Source organism: Chelmon rostratus, chromosome 12 (genome assembly GCF_017976325.1).
Source record: "Chelmon rostratus isolate fCheRos1 chromosome 12, fCheRos1.pri, whole genome shotgun sequence".
NCBI lineage: Eukaryota > Metazoa > Chordata > Actinopteri > Chaetodontiformes > Chaetodontidae > Chelmon > Chelmon rostratus.
Window position 1 is genome coordinate 4,191,283 of NC_055669.1, and position 20,913 is coordinate 4,212,195.

Genomic DNA, 20,913 nt, shown 5'->3' on the forward strand with positions numbered 1-20,913 from the left:
GCTGGAAGATAATGATGTCCTGAGAAGAAAAATGTGAATCCGGAAAGGCGAGGAAAGGTGAAAAATTATGCTTTGAGTTGATGTAGTGTGTTGGGAAAGTGAAGATGAAAGTTGTAGCTTTGCAGGAGTACGGTGAAAGGGTTCACAGAGCACGAGTGGATCTCCGGGACTAATTGAGCCGCTAGTCAGGACACTTTTTAGGGCCACACCTAAAACTATCTACTTCATACGTAAAGGAGAAGTTCACATGATAACCTGCAGACACTAGGACTGACGGCAGGTTTGGATTTACCTGCTCTCTTCTGCCGAGACAAGGCTTCCCTGCTTCCCCTCCTCCCTGACTCAAAACCTCAACCACATTCAGCAATGCACCATTTCAGCTAGCAATTAAATACAGAAAATACACTGCCACATCCAGGGAACAGACATTACGCCTGCCACTCAACTTGTACACCAGGAATATGGATTCTGTCGAGTGGAAAAAGTTGGGCTTTGCTGCTATTCCTGTGAGTGTGTTTAAATTGTTTGTATCTGATTTTCCTTGAACATTTTAGGCCTGTTGAGTTGAGTATAGACGAGCACATTAACGGGGCAATCGACCAGTGGAAGGGACAGGACCTGTTTTAAGTCAGTCAAGTTAGTTTTCTTTGTTCCTATGTTCAGTTGGTTTACTGTTTTGTGTTTCCCACAGGTAAAGTGAATTCACTGTAAGATCTTTCAGCGGGAAACTTTTATTTTCTGTAGAAATGTTTCATAACTCCTTTAGCTATCGTAGTTTATCTTGAAATGTGTGATCAAGTTCTTTCATTTAAAAACACTTTCTATTACCAATGCATGACATGTGAAAGTGGGGTTTAAGATTATCAGCCTGTGTATCACCAAAGATTGACAAGTTTATTTAATTTCACGTATTTTGGAAATATTCCCAAATGTGGAAATGTGGCTATTGTCCACAGAAGGAAAACTCACCTGAACTGCCTGTGAGATATTGTATTGTTAAGTTTCTGTTTATATCTAGATAGATAGATAAACTAAACACTGGCTCGAAGAGCATCTTTTGTGTTATTCATGTTTTAGCGGCCGATGCAGGGGAAGGTGAGGAGAGGGGTACTCAGTTGGTTGTACCCTCACAGGCTCGATGCCACTAAATCCTACACAGTGGACCGTTAATGCACTTCATGATGCTCTTGTAATTTAAAATAGTGCATCATGCAAGTAAAGCTACACCCATTCTCAGTGGCAGCAGTTTTAATTTAGAGAGAGTCACATAATTAAAATAGCTTGGCACCTGGTTCGAAGCCTGTCCCAGCTCGGCTTTTAAGTTCAGAAACAGAACCAGCTTCCCACTTAGTTATTGGAGGAAGATTGAAGTAGTTCTCCTCTCATTTCTGGATTAAGGAGATGTCATTTACAGAGATGCCCACATTCTGAGGCCCTTAGAGTCAGTTTAATGTTCTACTCTAGGGTTTTTTATTGGAATTACAACACTTACGAATCAGTTTCTTCCCCATTTCGATTGCCCGGTTCATCCCAATGATGTCCAGATTTTTATTAATTACTGAATTGTTTTAGACTTCAAATCCTACACAGCAATTAGTAAAAGTTTAACTTCTGCATCTCCCCTTTAATATGTCTGATTGTAAAATATACATCACATAGGTGAACACAATTTTCACAATAAATGTTGGCCTTTTTGATTGATAAAAACATTGTTTAAGCCCCTTAAAACTCATCTCTGTCTATCAAAATTACACATTTCCATGAATTGCCTTAAAATGCCTTAGATGCAACTCTACTACAGATAGTCTTCACCTCTATCTCCACCCACCCCTCTGGTGCTCACCTACAGCTCGAGCATATCTGCTCACCTTTGACTCTGCTCAGACACATAACCCTGTGCTTGGTTTCTGCTTTGATGCTCCTGTGCGCTGCGCAATGGCTAGTGGTAACATAATGGACACCGATCCTGAAGAAGAGCAAATTGTACAGGGTCGCCTACAAGCAGATGTATCAGGAAGGTATGAACGTAATGGAAACAGTTAACACAAGTTTTACTATGTTGACAGGATTGGTTCCTGGCTGTCTGAATCAGTGTTTTTAATATGTCATTGGTCCGCTGCAGTTCCAAAGTAGAAATGCTCGGCCATAGCGTTACGCATGAGAACTGTGCCTACGTGTTTGTGTTTAGATCGTTTCTGTATATGCTATGCCTTTATAAGCACAATAAATTAATAAAAGAAATAATATGATCGGTTATTTCAAGACAGAAACAACAGACGTTGACTGTTTTTTGCGGAAATGTGTAAAGTGAGTGATGACTGCTGCAAAATCATCTAAATTGTTTATCCAGACAAATGAATGTCTCTCTGAACGATGAAACCACACGTTTCTATGGCAATGGTTTCTAGACAATGCCATGACGTACAGGCTCTCGTGCTTCAGAGTCTGGATTAAGTGTCTTTAAAGTCCAACATGTTCACCTTGCCAGCGTGTAAGCACATACTTCTGTTTGTTTTCACTCAGAAAGTACTTTGAGACATAATGTTGACAACAGCTACAACAAAAGCCAGAATAAAGACTTGGCTTGAGACTCCTACAGCAAAACAAGCAAAAAGAAATAAGTATAGAAAGATAGAAGGCAAAAAAAGAGAAAAAGGAAGAAATAAAGAAGAAGCAAAGAAGACTGCTTGTGCCAAACACAGTCCTCCCGTGAAATAAATGAGAAAAATGGGATGAGAAAGAGGAGGAGGTATTGCCAAATCTTGAGCCAAGACGAAATCCATCTCTGGGACTAAAACAATCCCTCCTTCTTTTGTTTTTTGACAAATACAGGAAGTGCATGTGCTACATCTACACCCGGAGACAGCATGCTTTATGACAGCAATAAAGGCGGAAACGGGCAGAGATTCAAAGCAGCGGGCTCCTGATAGCGTTGAGCAGAATCCATGCCAGGACTATTTGTAGGTGGTTCCAAGTATCAAACAGATCCCTGTTAGCTTGCAGGGATGCTTTTTAATTAACATAATGGAGGGAGCGAGACAATTAGACAATTTGTACAGCGCTGCAAAACTACAAGCGGAGCAATAAAATGCAGAGCGGAGAAGGTGAAGAAACCATTAGATGTACTCAGAGAGGGAGAGAAACAGATGTAAACATTTATGAGCAGGATTTATGGATTCATCCATGACATATGGCTGCCAGTTGTAACAAGGAGATGATGGCTGAATAGTGCTGACTGCCACACATCTGAATGTATCACCCAGCAGGGGGAACATAAGCAAAGGGCGTCGAACGCTTAGTGCAGCGGTGTTTACACACGAGTTCATCGCAGTGAACGTGAATATTACTGATGTCATAATGAACAAGCAAAAGAGGTCGCTCTATAAACTATCACCAGTGGCATTCACACACTGAACTGTGTGCTGCAGGCTGTGAGTTGATGAATCGTCTGTTCACCCAGATGGAAAAACAAAAACAGAACAAAACCAAAAAGAAAACACACACATGTTCCCACTTCCCTCTATTGACACTATGCAAAATTTTGAGATATCTATCTCTGAGATTACCCCCTACCCCAATACAATGCAGGTGAGTGGGATTCAATAGGGATTATCACTTCATGCTGGTAAACATGTGCTCATTAAATTCCATTTACCGTTTTGGTTCAATCAAAAATCAGCAACATCACCTTCTAAAATGACCGAAATTACCATTTCCTCATCTGGCACCCCTAACAGCTGCACAACATTCCTGATCTGCCGCTGCTATGCTTAAACCTGGAGTGCAGGACTTGTACAACGTCCCCCACATTCAAGCCCTTGCCATTGACTTCAATCATGCAGGTAAATGTCTCTGTATTTCACAGTACACCTGAGTTTTTAAATCTGTTGTCTACAGTAACACTCCCCTGCTGGTGCATTTTAAAAACCAGCAATGACTGGTTTGCCAGAGCTGAAGGGTGGAGCAACCATAGCGACAGAGTTTGATAAGCAACCAGGAGTATGCCAGAGCCTATGCCTTCATAAGCATGTCAACAGCGTTTGTGTAATTACTCTCACTGCTGTGAGCAAGCTCGTGGTCATGGTTGAAAGGAGCCAACAGTTCCAGTCCTGGTGAGTGTTCCTCAACAGCCTTTAACAACAAACCAAATCTGACTTTGGAGTATGTTGGACTCCTAACAAGCAATACTGTTCTTCCTGCAAAGTGGCAAAGCGATTACTGGACTTAGTGATTTCCAGTAGATGCTGGTGTGCTTGTGTCATTACAGGGCTATTATTAGGTCAATGCGTCCCTCTATTCTTGTTGATGAGCTTTGACTTGCAAGCCCTGTTTTACGCATACTTAAGCAGCGAAGGTCTCTTTTAGAGAAGCTCTGCAGCGTACGTGCATCCTGCCACAGTGACAGCCAGATTGGGTTGGACACCTCATGGTCTGGCTACCTGGCCTAATGGTCACATTACCAGCCTGTTTCTTCACTGGACACTGACATTAGAAGTTGGTTCAGCAAGCAAAGCATTTCCAATTAACACTGTGTGACCTGTTGTTGAACATCGTGATGCAGGTGCAGCAGTGCCTTACGGATACTTAAATTCCTTCCTAACACTGTCTTGGCGTGTCGTTGTCGGTATACGTGTGGTGAAAGCAGTAAGAGTGTTTCATTAGTAGTCTACTAATGAATAGGACTTCAAAATATGCAGCTATGAAGCTGTTACAAAGCTGTTCTTGTGCCACTACTGCATCCATGCTGGTAGCCTCTATTGCTCACTGTAAAGAAAACCAAACTGTAATGTGGATTAAAAACTGAGGTTGAAAGTTTGTTTACAAGCTAGTAAGAGAACAGTCAACAGTAAAGTTGATACGGTCATGGCTGTCATGCTCACAATGAGAATGCTAGCATGCAAATTAGCACTAAACAAAAAGTTATTGAATTTTCTCACTTTAAGGCCACTTTAACTATGAAGAGACGGTGAAAACAGTCCGTTCTCACTTGCTCCCAACATTTCTGCACTGACATCTCAGACAGCTTCTCTAGAAACTGACTGACAGTGAAATATCTTGGCTTGATGCTCCTGATTGATCAAACACTGTCCTCATAGTTAATGCTTTACATTTAATAGTATACCAACCCCTCCTCTGGCCAACATGAACTGAGCACAGCACAAGATGAAAGCCTCTCTTTTTAAACAAGGCTGTAGGACTTTTCTTCCTCCCTCGCTCTGTCTTTCTCTCAGTGGGGAGTTAACGCTGCCTCCTCTCCACCCATGGCGCAGGGAATTGAATCTCAATTACTGAGAAGCTCGGCTTTATGTTTCATGTATGAGTGACCTCATTAGTTAGTTCCACCCCCCCGCCCCTCACCCTCTGCAACACGTATGGTGGCCGAGAACTCACATTCCTCACATCAGCTGCGGTAATGTCCCAAAGATCCGGCTTAAGGCGTTGGTTGTTGGGGGGAAATGGAAATTCTAACCCTTATCAGAATCCCATTATATGACTGGCACTTAAATTTGGCACTTCAACCGGTGAGTCAGTGTCACCTGTGACGGCTCGGGTTAGTTAATTAACTTCTAAAGCCACACTTAGAGAGAGATCTGTCACAGTGATGCCTCTCTGGTAGAGTAATGGGCCAGTCTGTATCGCTGACTGAATATATACATTAATGTACGATTTTGCATTTACTCTCATTCAATATGAGCCACCTATTACTTCCCTGAAAGTACGGCTGTCAACAAATATTCTAAATTCAAATGTATAATCGCATTGTGAAAAAAATCCTGACATTGGGTTTTGGGGAAAAAAAAGCTGAGATTACAGGGGATGAAAATTTCTGATTTCTGTTTTCACTGCTTCTCTGATGTCTGGCCTCCCTCGCTCCTCTCCTGATTTGGTGAATTAAGGGTTTGTTTAAGAGTTGGTGATGACTGTTGGAACAGTGGAGGACAAACCAAGAAGGTCTTGTTGGTGAGTGCATTAGCATCTTGGTTGGGTTTCTTTAATGGTTTTGTGGCAGCTGTTTTGAGGAAGCTGAAGATGCCTGTTTTGCAGAGATGCATTTCGAATCTTCAGGACATGATTGAAACACACCTGTTTTGAAAATGCTGTAAGTACAGGGTCAACAGAGGAGGTGGACGAGCTACACTCGGTGACAGTTAATGTCTGAAAATGAATCTTTCCATTCTGTGTTCACATGAGCAGCAACGCTAACTCGAATTGAAATAATTCTGTTCTGAACAATGCAAGTTCTTCACAATTTGATGAAAGACAGATGAAAGAAAGAAAAATACAGAAAAACATAAAAATAATCGCTGTAACTGAGCTGAGGTGAGACGTTCACAAGGAAGTTACAGCACTCTGTGTTAGGAATGTGGCTCTGCAATTCGATGCACACACTGTATAGACACAGGGGCAGTATTAGGGAATCTAGTGCTGAGCCTTGAAGCTGGCTGTGTTTTCCAATTTCACAAAACCAAAGGTGTGATGTGCCAGACGCAACTTATTCACACCTTCACAGGACATCTTGCCTCCCAAACCGTACATGAGACCTATCCAAAAAAAAAAAAGAAAAGAAAAGAAGAACCTTACAGCTCCTGTGATTTATCTGTGTGTGTGTGTGTGCGTGTGTGTGTGTGGCTAGCTATCAAGCTGGCTTCGGGTCTTGAGTTGAGGAAATGAGCGGCTGAGGTTTGAGGGTATTATTCTCCTCTTTTCTCTCAAACACAGACACACACAATGATTTAGTCTCTTCCTTGTCCTCCTTCTGTCTCTCTGACACACATGAACAAACTCATTCTCTCTCTCTCACACACACACACACACACACACACAGTCCTCGCAGTTGTTTTTCACTCGCCACAATAAATTTATCAGCCCATCCCAGCAGACGAGATTCAGCCCAACTTCCTGGGCACCCCCAGAAGCCAGAAACCGCCGAGCGTGTGTGTGGAGTGTAAGTGTGAAAAGGACAGAAGATGCAAAAGAGGCAAAGAGATAGTGAGACAGAGAGGGGAGCTCTGAAAGTCAAGCAATATTTGCCATGTAGATTACCCTCCTCCCGTCTCCCTGCATTCATTTTTTATCTCAGCTTGCCTTGTGTGAGTCTGGTGAAGTGTATGAATGTGTAAGTGGATTGTGTGTGTTTCTCCAAATTAGATCAAACTTTGATGATCTCCTGGATACATGCGTGTGGGTGTACGGTATATGCCTGCCTGTGCTGTCCTTGTGTGTGTGTGTGGTGAACCAAAGAGCCTTCCATGATATTTTTAGCTATTTACTCAAACACAGAAGCCTCTAAAAGTACTAAACCTCATTTTTTATGACAACCAGCACAAAGTTAAGCTCCTGACAAAAACCATAACGTCAGCGGAACAAGAAAAGCGTGGCAATTACACTCCTTGCTCCCCTCTTTTCAATCCTCTGTCGGTGCATCTTTATAAAGATTTAATGTGAAGCCAAGAAAGCAACTTTGCAAAGTCAGGTGCTGTCAAAATGAGGTGAAGTGAATGCACAGGAACGCTGTTTACCTCTGTAATGTCACTCACTAAGCAATTTCCAGATAAATGGCAGCCGACACACCATCACACGAGCTCTGCAGGGACACACAGCACACCTACAAAGTTTAAGAAAAGCTGCCAGAAACCTGCTTCCAATTAAGTCCTGCCACCACCTTCCTGAGTCATTAGGAAGTGAGCTGGTGATGTGTTGGGATGTAGCAAAAAAAAAAAGAAAAGGTGAAGCTTCAGACAATTTAGGAAGTGGTGCCTGAATTGTTCTGCATCGCTGCCGCCATTACATCACACACCTGTGTCTCGCTCTCTGTGATGAATAGTTTCGATAAAGCCGCCTGGCTCGGCGGAAATCGATTTAACAAGGGCGAGACTGTACACCTGATGGGGCCTCAGTCACTGCGGCTCAGCAAGCTGCTGAGACACAACTTTCACACTGCTGGCTCTAAACTGCTCCTCATTTGCATATCAGGTCTAACAATGCAGCAGTTTCAAAAAAGGGGGCTGGAAACAGATAACAGGACGAGTTCCAGTGAGTAGAAATGAAAGTCAGACATTTCGTGTTTTTAGAGAATGAATAAGTTAAGACAATATTGAATTCCCATTTATGTTTCTTTAATTATCAACCTTCCAGAGACATCTTTGCTCAGTAGAGATGACTCTCACCGCTGTGAAGTTATCCTCCACGCTATATAAATACAGTCCAGTCTGCATCATTTCAAATGACTTACTCTTCTAATTCTATGAGACAGCAAGGCAGACAGTGAACGGTGGACACCGAAGAAGTAAAGCTTTGTAGCTGCGTGGTTTGTCATGTGAGGAAATAATAAATAATGAAAATGAAGTGCCACAACCACACTAACTTCTGGTTTGGCCGCTGCAGCCTGTTTTCCTGGAGCGGTTGGGTACAACCAGATATGTTGCTGGCAGTACGGTCACATCGTTGTTCGGTTTACGATGGACAGCTGTGCTAATAACTTTAAGCAGGAAGAAAACACCTTTGTTTTTCAGGGGTTTCACTGCTCCAGCCTTACTCAGTCGGTCACGACCAGCAGCTTATAGTGGCCAACGCTAGCAAACTTTAGCTAGATGTAGCGTTATTACTGACAGGACTGAGTTTACTAACTCTATGACTCTCCTGTACTTGTGCTACTGTTCCATTACGTTTCAGCACTTACACCGATCCCATAATTGTAACTTGTGGCTATTGTTCAGCACATGCTACATGGCCTTGCTTTAAAAGGTGGACACTAAAATGTTGCATGTTAACCATGTGTTGTAATATGAGATATTTAGCATTCATTTCAGTTGCCTGCTCATTTGGAGCTGACTCGACAAAGCATCCCAGTAGCACTAAAGGGTGTAAACAGCTGGCTGATGGGCCCTTTATTATACTTTAATTGTCCCTCAACCCTGATTGAGAAATAGATCATTATGAGAAAATGCAGATAAAGACACTCTCCTGTCTTTACTCCCAGAGAACAACAGCTCTAGCAGCACTGAATACCCTCAGGCAAAACACAAACCATGTAAAATAGTTAGATGCTCATGTATCAGACTCTCATATAATGTGCCTGTATGAAGATAATCATCTTATCACACATCATCGCTGACTGCACTGTATTTGCCAGGAAAAGTGATTATGAACACAGTTAGAACAACACTTCACAGGTACACGCTGAATAAACAGCGTTGAGAATAAACTGCATCCAGCTCGGAGGTATAAATCACCAACATCCCACCTGCTGCAGCTGTAACTGGAACAGAACAATCTTATACAACATAGTCTCTGTCCAGCTGTCCAGAGCTCCTCTCTCTTATTCGCTGTAAACACAGTCAGCACGTCCTCAGCCCGCCTCAATGATGAGCCAGGACGGTCACAATCACGTAATAATAAGGTTGTTTATCAACTCAGCCTTACGTAATATGAAGCTAAAGCCTCAAACAGCACCTCAGACGTATTTATCTGTTGATTCTCAGTGAAATTATTAATTGAAAGGGTTTAGTTGAGAGAGCAGATTTTCAAGCTTTGGAGAGAAAATCCACTGACACTGGCTCATATAACCAAAACAAACAAAAAAAAAAACCAACCCAAAACTGTTGTCTTCTCTTGTCTGATTCAAATATTGTGCGACCTCCCTATGGGAGGTGAAACTCATAGCCCACTTAACACAAGGGAACTTCCTGTCTTTGATTAATTGCTTTTTCCAGGTTTTTGCTAAATATGTTCACAGATTAAACCAGTTTCACACAGGTCACTTGAACTCTTCTTTAAAGCCACCGTGTGACAACAGTTGCTCCATGCAGTGGTCATATGAAGAATGAACTTTTGGCAAACAGCGAGACTGAAAGCAACATGTAATCAGCACCTACTTTCACTGATAACATTTTATTTCCATCAGAATCATTTTAAACTGCAACATGACATCCTGTTATCATCTTCCTTTAAATCCATCCAACTCTGTCAGATCCTTGATCCGGCTTCCTCTTTCTGTCCTCTTGACTTTCTAGACCGACATGTTTCAGTATTTCCAGCTTTGTTAGTGTCCAAATAATCCATCTGGCAGCCATCCAGAATTCATAGATCAGTAGTTACAACACATAACTCTCATTCAAATCTGTACTCAGGAAACAGCTTGTTTTTCATTTGCACGACCTGAAACATCTTTTTATCACCTGGCATGTGAAGCAGTGATGGTGACTCCACCTTCACTGACACTGTGGTTCAGAGCCATCTGAAGTGAGAGCTTAGCTTAGCAAGGCTTCTGCAGATACAGCAGAGGTGAGGAGCACGAGAATAGAGGCGTGAATGAGAGGGAAGACGGAAACGTGCACCAACTATTCTAACACTGATCAGCAGCTTAAACTGCTAGTTTAGCATCAGCAGTGGAACATGCGACCCTCGTACTAAGACTGTGTCCGATCCGCAGTCACCCAGGGTCAATTCCAACCTGTGGCCCTTTGCTGCATGTCGTCCCCTCTCCCCGCCCATTTCCACTCTGTGCTGTGCTGTCTAATAAAGGCTAAAAAAGCCCTGAAAATACATATTTTTAAAAAAAGTAGTTATATTTCTAGACTGTAGTATGTGTTACTACTACCTACTGTGGATGAAATGTTGCTGGGGCTACTCCAGGCCTTACAGCTACACCATAATCTCATTCAACACAACCTCCCAACCTAAGCTTTACTCAGGTTGAATCTTTTTTTACTTTATTTGCCACTGTGTTAAACACTAAACCAAAACTTCATCAAAAACTCGCCCAACGAGTTTCACATTAAGCATTCCATTCTGTACCTGAGTCCATGAACTCTTGGTTGAAGCTGCTCCAGGCCTCTTTGCTCTTCTCCAGGTTCTCCTCCATGACCTTGATATCAGCGAAGGGACAGTTGCATTCTGGGAAGCGGGGAGAGCACCGGCACCAGCAGTCGTTGTTGCGGCAGAGCAACTCGCCCTCCGAGTTGCACGCCACGTAGCTGAGGGCTGCCTCCACGAAACGCCCACGCAGGAACTCTGGCAGGACATCTTGCAAGCCTGGAAAAAAAAAAGAGAGGAGCGCACGGTGAGGTAGTTCTTCATTTTCAGCGTTACGTGCTTTTTCGCAGGCTGATCCTACGCGCTTCACATGTCATTTCTGTAAGTGGAACTGCTGAGAATGTGTGGCTGCATTTTTAAACTCTGAAAAGAAAGTGAAGGAATTTTTGGTACATTGAAGAACATTGCGGAAGGAAATTCGTAGCATAACGTTTGTACTCGTATGATTTCTAACAGGTTTATAAACATTAATTTTCAACACGTCAGGGTGTTAAATTATATTTCCTTAAAAGCAGCAACCATTGCAGCCTCAGCAGCTTGGAATCACTGCTGGATGTTGGATGGGGATCTTGTTTTCAAAGCAATCTTTATACAAGCAGCAACTGAATGTTCCTTCAGTGTTAAACATGATTTTATTGTAATGCAGCAACAGTTCTCAAATTCCAGTTCCAATGTATGAATCAAATTATGAGTTATATAAATGCTCATCTGCGGTACAGCCTGTGTACCATCATGTAATATTGCATAGAGATATCGACAATAACAACATCTCTTATCATGGCTGAGGCCAATAGAGATGACAAATGTTACCAGCTCATCAGCTGGCTCTGTCTATCGTGTGGGGTGCTGTGCTTTCAAAGAACAGTTTCCAAATTTGAAATGGCTCTCTGTTCTGTGGCTGACTGATGACGAGACGTCAGCTCTGTAGGTTTGTGATGGCATTATCGCGGGATAAAAAGCAACGCTGTTTTCTCCGGAGCAGCTCGGCCTGTATCACTTTCAGTGGCAGTTCTTGCAGCAGGTACATTGGTGCATGTGCAATGGGTTTAGACGCCTACTCAGGGGCATATTTTAGTAGATTTGGGAGCTATCAGTAGCAAATGCCATCTAGTCTGCAGTCGCCACAAAAAAAAAAAACTGTTCCAAAATGCAATGTACAGGTTTCCTATCTGCAGGTTTTATTGCACAAATCATCATCGGAGCTTTTCCCCTAGTTTTGTTTTATTGCATACCTGATGTAATATGGGGAATACGGATGTTGAGCCTTATTTTCATGATCAATGTTCATTTAATCTGAAGACAGAAACTCAAAAGACACACTGAACAGTCTTAAGAAAGACACTCTAACAGCTGGCTTCTGTTCCATTGGTATATTGGCTGCTCGTGACTGAACCACAGTGGCTCAGACCAATCACTGTCCAGTGAAGAACTACTGGTGCCGGCTACAGGGAGAAGAGAAGCTACTGTTCGTTCAGAAACAATAGTGGCTCCTCAAGAGGTTAGCGTAGCTGCTGCTGTAGCATCACTTCTATCAGACCTGGAGAGCATCTCTTCATTGAGAGGAGAGCGAAGTGCAGCACTAAAGGCTTTTCTCCATGGAAAAGATCGTTTTGCTCTTCTTCATCTCTCCTACCACATCTCTTGTTGATTTAATTGGTTTAAGTTAGCCTGTGACAGACAGATGGTTCATCTAATCACCTGCCAAGTGTTTTTTGAAAGTGCCTGTCCTTTTCCAAACAGTTTCCAAGAACAGCTTCCCACGTGGTTCTGTGTAAGAAACTATGTGGTGCATCAACCATTTACTGTCTGGATAAGATGCACATACTCTTTTTGAGGAGATCTGAAAGCAAACAGAACAAACTGAACATACTGTCAGTCATACAGTTACCTCAGACCCACAACACTGCAGGGGGTCAGACATTTATGTTAGCACATCTAACTAGCTTTGTGAGTGCAGTGCACTATTCCATCCTATATGACCAAGGTGGCACTGTAAAACAAATTAAATCCACTCATTTCACTTCTTAGGGGGATTACAATAAGTCACAGCAGCAAACATATTCATACCGAGGACTTACTGGTATCCGCTTGTGACATTTCTGCCTCAGGCATTTTTCTCTTGAGCAGACCTTTTTCACAGAAGACATTTTGACATGTCACAGCAGCAAAGGCACAGGTGTAAATAATAAAACGAATGAGGGCTGAATTCCATTCCGCTGCTCCGCTCTCAAGGCCCCATTATTGTTCGCACTGGCTCCCCGGCATGGCGCTCTCGAATAGAACAGAGCCATCGCTAACATTATCAGCAACACCTGTGGTGTTTCCTACTCTGCCAACTGGAAAACGTCTGCGGCGGAAAAGTCCCACTGGCAAAGTTTCCACAACTGCCTGCTGAAAGATAGAGCCCATGGGCAAATACACAAATTCATGGCAAACGGAATGAAAGACTGTGCAAACTGTGCTACACAAAAACATTAGGGAAAGTAGAAGGGCAGCCAGACAGCGCAGACCTCCTCCACCCTTCTATGATATGCAAGTCTGCAAGTGCAACCACTGTATGTGTTAGATTTCCAAAACTATTAGATTTTCACCTTTGGATGTGAATAAGAAAGCAAAAACTGGATATTACGAACACTACAATATACTATACATCCACTACATATACACTATACATATAGACTAAAATGGATTGTGTTTTTACATACTTTAGAAGATTCAAAAAGCACAGACTGAGGAGTTGCTTGCAATTAAATGCTCAAGTTGTGGGAAACGTCGTACGTCTTCATGTCCTTTAACAACGGGGTACCATCACAGCTTAAATTTCACTGTTTTCATTATTTAAATAAGCCTATACTATAATACAGCGGCATGCTAATTAGGTGCCAAAGTTTGACTGCACAGTCTATTAAACCAAATCAGAAGTCGATGTGTGATGCATCGTCATCTGTTAGAAAGCAGCAGGCGGCTCTGAGAAGGCTTGCCGTGCGGCGTTCATGCTGTTTCTCTGAATCTGTCTGCTGGTCCGTGTGCCTCTTCCTGTATGTCTAATAATCATCAATTTGTTGTGTCAAAAGCTTCCTCTCTCCCCGCTTCACAATCTCACTCTGGATGATTTTCAACAGCCAAGTCAATCCCACTGTGCCCCGCTATGAATATGCATGTCTCTTCTTTGGTATTTACTCTTTCAATGGCTTGGAAAGAGATGTAATTAGTCGCATTTCTCCTCTTCCATGGTTTGGCAGGTGCTTTGAGGTTTTTGCATGTGTGTGTGTGTTTGTGTTTGTGTGTTTGTGTGTGTACTAGTTGCAAGTCTGGCAGGGGTCTCTTCAGTTTGGGAGACAGCTAAATCACACTCTTCCCATAGCCAATCATTATCCCACTTTCTCTGTCTCTCTTCCACTTCGCTGTTTGTTGATCTTACTGTCTTTCTTTCTGTCTTTCTCACATTTGAAAAGTAGATGCAGCCATATTCCTGTGGACTGCTCTGGGTTCGTAAGTTGTTGCAGCAGTAAAAGTCGTTTCCAAATAAGCCGTGGTAGAAGAAGTCATATCATTCTGTTTTGAGCTGCTGTCATGCAGCATTTACAGCCTCGGTTTAAATATATAATGATATAAAGCTGCTTTAAAGAAAAGCAAATCAGAACAAGCACCACTGATTCCATTCTTCTTCTCCACCTGAGCACCCCCTAAATGTTTCTTTTCTTTTATTATTCCCAGGTGGGGTTAACAAGGTTAATTTATTTTAGAAATAGCAATCCTTGCCATTTGATTGGTGGCTTGGAGCACGTCTGAGAGTTTGGCTGTACCCTTAGTGTCGCCAGATACAGAAATATGTTGTAGCTCTAAACCTCGAGGTGTAGCTGTGACGCCTGAACACGGTTTAAATTGCTGTTTCATTAAAAGGTGCGCGAGTGGAAGCAGTACAACTCATGAGAGGCCAAATTACCCCTTCAAAAATGTGGACGTGTGTTCCAAACTTTGACAAACGTGTAGCAGGCTGTGTGAACCAATCAGAGCCCTGACTTTTGTCTTAGATTTACTGCAGCCAACCAACTGGAAGCTAAGCATTACAGTCTTAACACCGATATCACTGTTATCAAATTGTAAGCACAAAGCCCACCTGCTAGAAATTTGTCTTTCATCAAAGATGTCAGATTTCCAGTAAGTGGACTTTGTGCTTTGAATGTTTATCAAACTACTATTTCTCAGTGCTATCGCCATGCTTTCCCAATACTATTTCTCAGTTAATAATGAAGCCTTTCCTTTGCTACCCCAGCCGAAATTGTCTGCTGCTGCTACAACCTCCATGATGGTAGAATAACACTATTAACATTAGAAACAAGTGTCTTTATGTATATGTTATATATAATGTGTATATTGTATGGAATATGTGGTTTTACAATAAGCAATATTCTAATCCCAGAAGCTAGCATAGTAATTTTGTTGTAATATTAGAGAATTAGAGAAGAGAAAATCTGTTCTGTGTAGATCATATAAGGAACATAATAAAAGTGGAAAGTGAAAACGATGGCAGTTTGTTCAGCATGGCTGTGAGACAGAGTTCGACACTTGTTGGTCACCCCTCCTCTTCCCGGCTTGCTGCTTTTCACAGTCATTTCTGCTTAATTTAATACAAATGGAATGACATAATTTGAATCACTTACAGAAGAACAAATAGTGCAGTATGGAGGTATTGTTTTTGATCACTCATGGTACTACTGAGTTATTCATGTTTTGTTTGTATGTTAGCAGCAGAACCTGAACTGGACTCCATGATGGCGGCCATTGTTTCCAATTAAAGTTGGCCATTTAGTGCCTGAAGTAAAAAAAAAACCAAAAGTTTTCTATTCCCCTGCTTTGGTCCACTTCTGTGTTCTGATGTGCGGTGGTGTCACCGTCCCTGGCACCACCTGCTCAGCCTGTAGACTTCGCATTGGGATTACATTGTAGTTTTCCATATAATAACAAATCAATCACATTTTAAAATTGTTGAAATGATAATGCCTTCAATATCTAATGGCAAATGGTTAATGAGAGGCTGCATTAAGCTACTGAGACTGGTGGAACAGAGGCTAGCCTGAACCTAACTCTCCCCATGCATGATACACATTCCAGGTATAACAATGCTGCACTGATTGACCATGGGTGGTAATGCACCATGAAATGTAGCGATGTGCCAGGAAAAAGGAGCTAGCGAACATGTAACACTGCATGTGTACTACACTTCTTATCCCCACCCACCTGCAGTATATAAGGGCACAGTGATTATGAAGAGGAGCAGAAGCAGAAAGTATTCTCTTTAAGTCACTCATTATTAAGCCTCCAGGTTGCTACCTTCCTCTGTATTCCAGTTTGATGTGTAATTACAATTAATCTAACACTGGTGTCATTTTATTAATTACATAGCGCTCTGGGGACGGGGCTTAAAGACAATCATTTAATCACTCAGTGAATTAATCAATCATCAATCCGCCGTACTGTAATGGTTGTGAACACGCAGACTCAAGAGGCAGAGCAGTTGAAATCAATCAGTTGTTGACTTACTAACAGTTCAAAGCGGAGTTCGTCGACAGATAATCAGTCAGCGAGGGGCAAACTGAGCAGGCAGGGGGCAGGCAGGCGAAGGTGGGAACTGGATCAACCATCCTTACATTTTCTCTGCTCTTATTTATTTGTTCACCCGTCTTCATGTATTAGCAAAATTGTCTGTTGTTGCTTTTGTGATTCTTTCACTCTGATTATTATTCTTTATTTAGATATTTTACTTCTAGATTTATCTATTTGTGAATAATTTATTTCCCTCCAAGACTTCTTTAGTTTCACTAAATCATGCCACCTGTGCCGGTAATGAGACAGCAAAGAGACAGTTCACTGGATTCAAAACACTCTTCAGACACCTCCTGGCCCCGACAAAGCCGGCTCCCTGCTGAGGGTTTAGGGGCCGGCTCAGGAAGGAGCCATATGTGTTCTGCGACGGGCCAGCACCTCTGCCAGAGCCCTCGTACCCCTGTGGCGCCACGGGTGGTGCCCAGAGGCGCCAACTTCAGGGTCGTTATGACCTCACCAGACCTTTTTTCATTTGCTCAGGCTTCCCTCTCCCCCTCAGTTATAAATCAAAGACCTGCATAACGACTGATTATTATAAATTTTCTTTTCTTCCTCCTTTTTTGGTTTTGTTTTGTCTATTTTTTTCAGGTTACCTCATCAACATCAGGTATATGTTGCATGTAAACTTTTCCTGTCTGCCTATATGTTTTATATGTCTCTACCTCATCCCTTTCCACCAATAAAAAGATTAGTTAGGAAAGCAACAGGAACTAAAGCTGCAACACTGAGGTAGACTACCCAGCAACTAACTGGGGAATCAGGGCTGGTGCATCAGCAGGGGAGGGAACGGGTGTGCTGGTGGGTGAGGGGCCCAGGTGACTGGGCTTTGCAGGAACACATCACATGACAGGTCGGCAGATATCTGAAATGACGAGAGGCATTTATTACGTTTCATTATATACAGATATGTAGGTAATTGTCAAGATGTTCAAGATTATGATCTGCCTTGTCTTAACTTAACAAAAGTGATAAAAAAAAAAACAACTCTCGCTTCTGTCATTTTTTTCTTTTCAGGCATCTGCTTTACAGTCCCCAGGAGTTTCAAGGAAAAAACCTGTGGGTGTCTCCTTTTTGATGGGGGCTTTTAGGGTCATTACCCATAAGGCCTTGCTTCCATCCAGCCACAGATTTAGATCACCCCAGCAGACCAGAAATAGCAGACCCTCTGTTTCTCTGTCTCAATCTCCAGCAGAGACCGCACTTTCCATTTTGGAACAATTTGATGCTCTTAAGCCTCCCCTATGATCACCACCCCTCTGTTATCAGCGTGTGCCCGAGAGTGTGTTTGTTCTCTCTAAGTCTTTTCTTTAGTAAGTGCTTGTTCCACTACACTGGAATACACTTATGGCTGCAGAGGAGATGGTGTAGGTACCCTTGGACTGTGCTCCCTCCCTCCGCAGCCTCGGGCTCTGGCGGCGACCCAGCTCAAATGTGCAGTCGAGTACATGGGCTGGCACGGATGCTGCTGTATGACACGCTCTCTCTGTCTCTCTTTACATTTATCTTTATGGCTGCCTGCCGTCTTTCTTTCTCACTTCTGATGTTTCCTTCAGACTGTCACTTGAATTTTCTGTCGACTTGTCACAAAGAATGAAATGCATATTTTCCTCGGCTGCAGGTTCCTCAACTGTTTTGTGCTCTCTTCTGATAGTTTGGTGTTTTTTTGCACAGACTCAGCTATGGTGTCTGTATGCAAAATGCTGTGCAGTAAGGCTGGGAATAGGTAAGGTGAGTAAATTAGATCCTCCCTCGCTTTCAACAACCTTTACATTCGAGTCATTCAGGTCTGTGTTGTCAGAGAAAGCACCAATAAGAAGAATTTGGCAAATGATTTATATGCCGCGTTACATAGTGACAGGTGGTGTGCTGAGAATTTGTTTCAGTGACTGCCCGGAGTTAGGCCTGAGCAGAGGGGGGGGGGCACTTGACAGACCTCTCACCCTGCAGGAGCTCACAGTGTCGTGCAGCACGTGTCCCTAGGCCCCGCTCCCGCTACTGATGGAAATCCAGCAGAGTTCTGATGGTGCATTTGGGGGTGCTGTGGGGACGATCTGTTAGAAGTGTTCCTGGAGTCCCTCTGTGAAGGCCACTGAGCAGCTGTCAGCAGGCAATGGTGTCATTTCTGACTAAAAAGCCAGGCCTGCAGATTCATTTTTGTGCTCGCATCAGAAAATCCTTTCGAGACAACACTGTGAGAAATACGTTGTGAGCAAGTCCACATACATTTATCATAGACTCATGGATGCATCCCAACTTTTTTTGGAGTCGGGGTTGTGTGTCGCAGGCCTTGGATGACAGGCTGCTTTAAACATTAAAAACTGCAAATATAAGAGGTTAAAACAAGAGTGATCGTATGTGGGTGTGAGTCTTTGAGCCTGGTTCTGGAGTAGAAGCACTTCAGGGATGAACTTTCTTTTGGTGAAATGTGGGGTTTAAGTGGAACTGAAAGTATGTTGACACTAAAAATGATTGTAGCTTGTGACTTCAGCCTAACAAAGTTATGATAACTCCAGCTCAAGAACAAAGGCAACACCTTGTCTGGACCAATTTCCTGTGCTTTCTACAAAAAGCTTGTGTCCAACACTCTCTCTCCCATTTGTCTCAGTTTTTAACAGCCTCCCCTCGACAACCCGTTCCCACTTTCCCGCCTCCTTCTCTGTCTTCGCAGGAACCACGGGGGGCCGAGGGAGCAAGAAGCCACACTGAGATGTTGCAGCGGTCCTGAGTCTCACTCATTGCATTTCCTCACCACCACACTTCCTGACCTATGCCCATCATCAATATTAAAAAAGATTTGTTTCCAGAATGTCAAAACCACTTGATTTCAAGGCAACACCAAAGAAGACAGCACCTAAAATGTACATAAGGATCCGTCTTTGCACAGGAAAACAGTCCAACAAGAACCAGGAAGTCAGCCTATAAACTCTGACGGGCGTTGTTGGGGTAGTAATTTTACTGACCACAGAGTAACCCGTCTGCCTGCAGATGAACTTCCTTTCAGTGATTGATTCTCAGTGATTTACTGGCGCTAGATTGCCTGATCAACCCGTGGAGGTAAGCAGACAGAAAGAAACACACTGTGCAGGGAGGGCGCTGTTGTGAGGACAGACAGGATGGACATCATCTTAAACAAAATGCATCATTCATGTTGAATAAAACAAAGGGAAGCAAGTAGCGATCAGCCCGAATGTTTGAGATTTGTTTTCAGCTTTGCAGTTTTGAGCAGGTCAGCAGCAGCAGAGCTTGTTGCGGGTGTGTCTGGGGGAATGTGGGAGGGGAACAGGGACTGCAGGGCTGCATGACCGGTGGAATGAAGGGGGGCAGTACGCAGGTTCCAGAACACCAGCGATGTAAAATGTCAAGAAAACAATCTGCCAACACTAACGTGATCACCACGTACGATGTCCTCCAAAATTATGCTATAAAAAAATCTATATTCCAAATTATATGCATATATATCATATAATATGTATTATAATTCTGAACCACTGCAACACATAATCCTCCACGCTTATGCCTGGCAGAGATAAACATTCTTGCTCTTGCTAGAATAATATTGTGTATTCTGCTGTGATTATTTCCAGTGATTTCCACACTAACCTGTGAAAATGAGATCAAAGTAAGTGTAAGTATATTTCCGTATAATAACATGTTTTAAAATTGTGACAATAATTCCATTACAATCATTTCGAGAAGGCGGAAAAGATCATTCCTGCAGCGCTCCTGGTTTGGGGCTGGCTGAGGCCCTTTAAAGGATGCTACTTATGTTCATTCCCACTCACTGGCACAGATAATGTCACCGCAGGTCCTGGTAAACCCTCTGTCAGGAGAGCCAAGCTGTTTGTCTGAGTCAGTTATAACCATATGTGGGGCACAGATATTGTTTTCTCTGAGTTTGAATTTGTGGAGTCAAACTTTGTCCACATGGGACACTGCAGTGAGAGGAGGATTGCGTGAACATCATGCAGCCTAAATGCTGCTTAACCCACTGATGCACTGGCGCCTGCATTTTGTCCCTCCTCACACAGTCCTGTGTGTTCTAAATGGACTTGCTGTATCGACTCTTGATGTGTTGTTGATGCACTCATACTGAAACACACCACCCACGCTCACACACTCTCACACACACACACACACACGATAGTAGATGTTTAATTTCGACGGCTAAAAGCATTGAAAAGATGTTCAATAAAAATAATAAGGACTTTGCTGCTCCACTTCACAGCATTGCTCTGAGTCAAGGCTGTTTTTGACAACCATTAGCGATGAGAGCAGGGCAGCCATTGTTAGCACCAACCCGGTCGTCTTCATTTCAAGCAGGCACATATGCTCACATACCCAAACACCCAGGCAAAGCTTAAAGGTACACAACTCACACACAGGCATGCGATCAGAAAAAGCAAAAACTGGAGTGTTGAAGCATTCGGGGGAATAGAAAATACAAACAGATTTTTTCCACTTGCCTGGAGAACATACAGCACGGACCTTTAG

General features: G+C 42.9%; 1 protein-coding gene across 1 annotated transcript in view; it reads right to left on the reverse strand.

The window, feature by feature from the left end:
• The window catches only part of brinp2 (bone morphogenetic protein/retinoic acid inducible neural-specific 2), a 120,035-nt gene that overhangs the window by 36,954 nt on the left and 62,168 nt on the right, over positions 1 to 20,913 (reverse strand). The window contains exon 5 of the mRNA XM_041949501.1: positions 10,798 to 11,034. Coding sequence (XP_041805435.1) covers positions 10,798 to 11,034 — 237 coding nt within the window. The remainder of the gene's footprint in view (positions 1 to 10,797; positions 11,035 to 20,913) is intronic.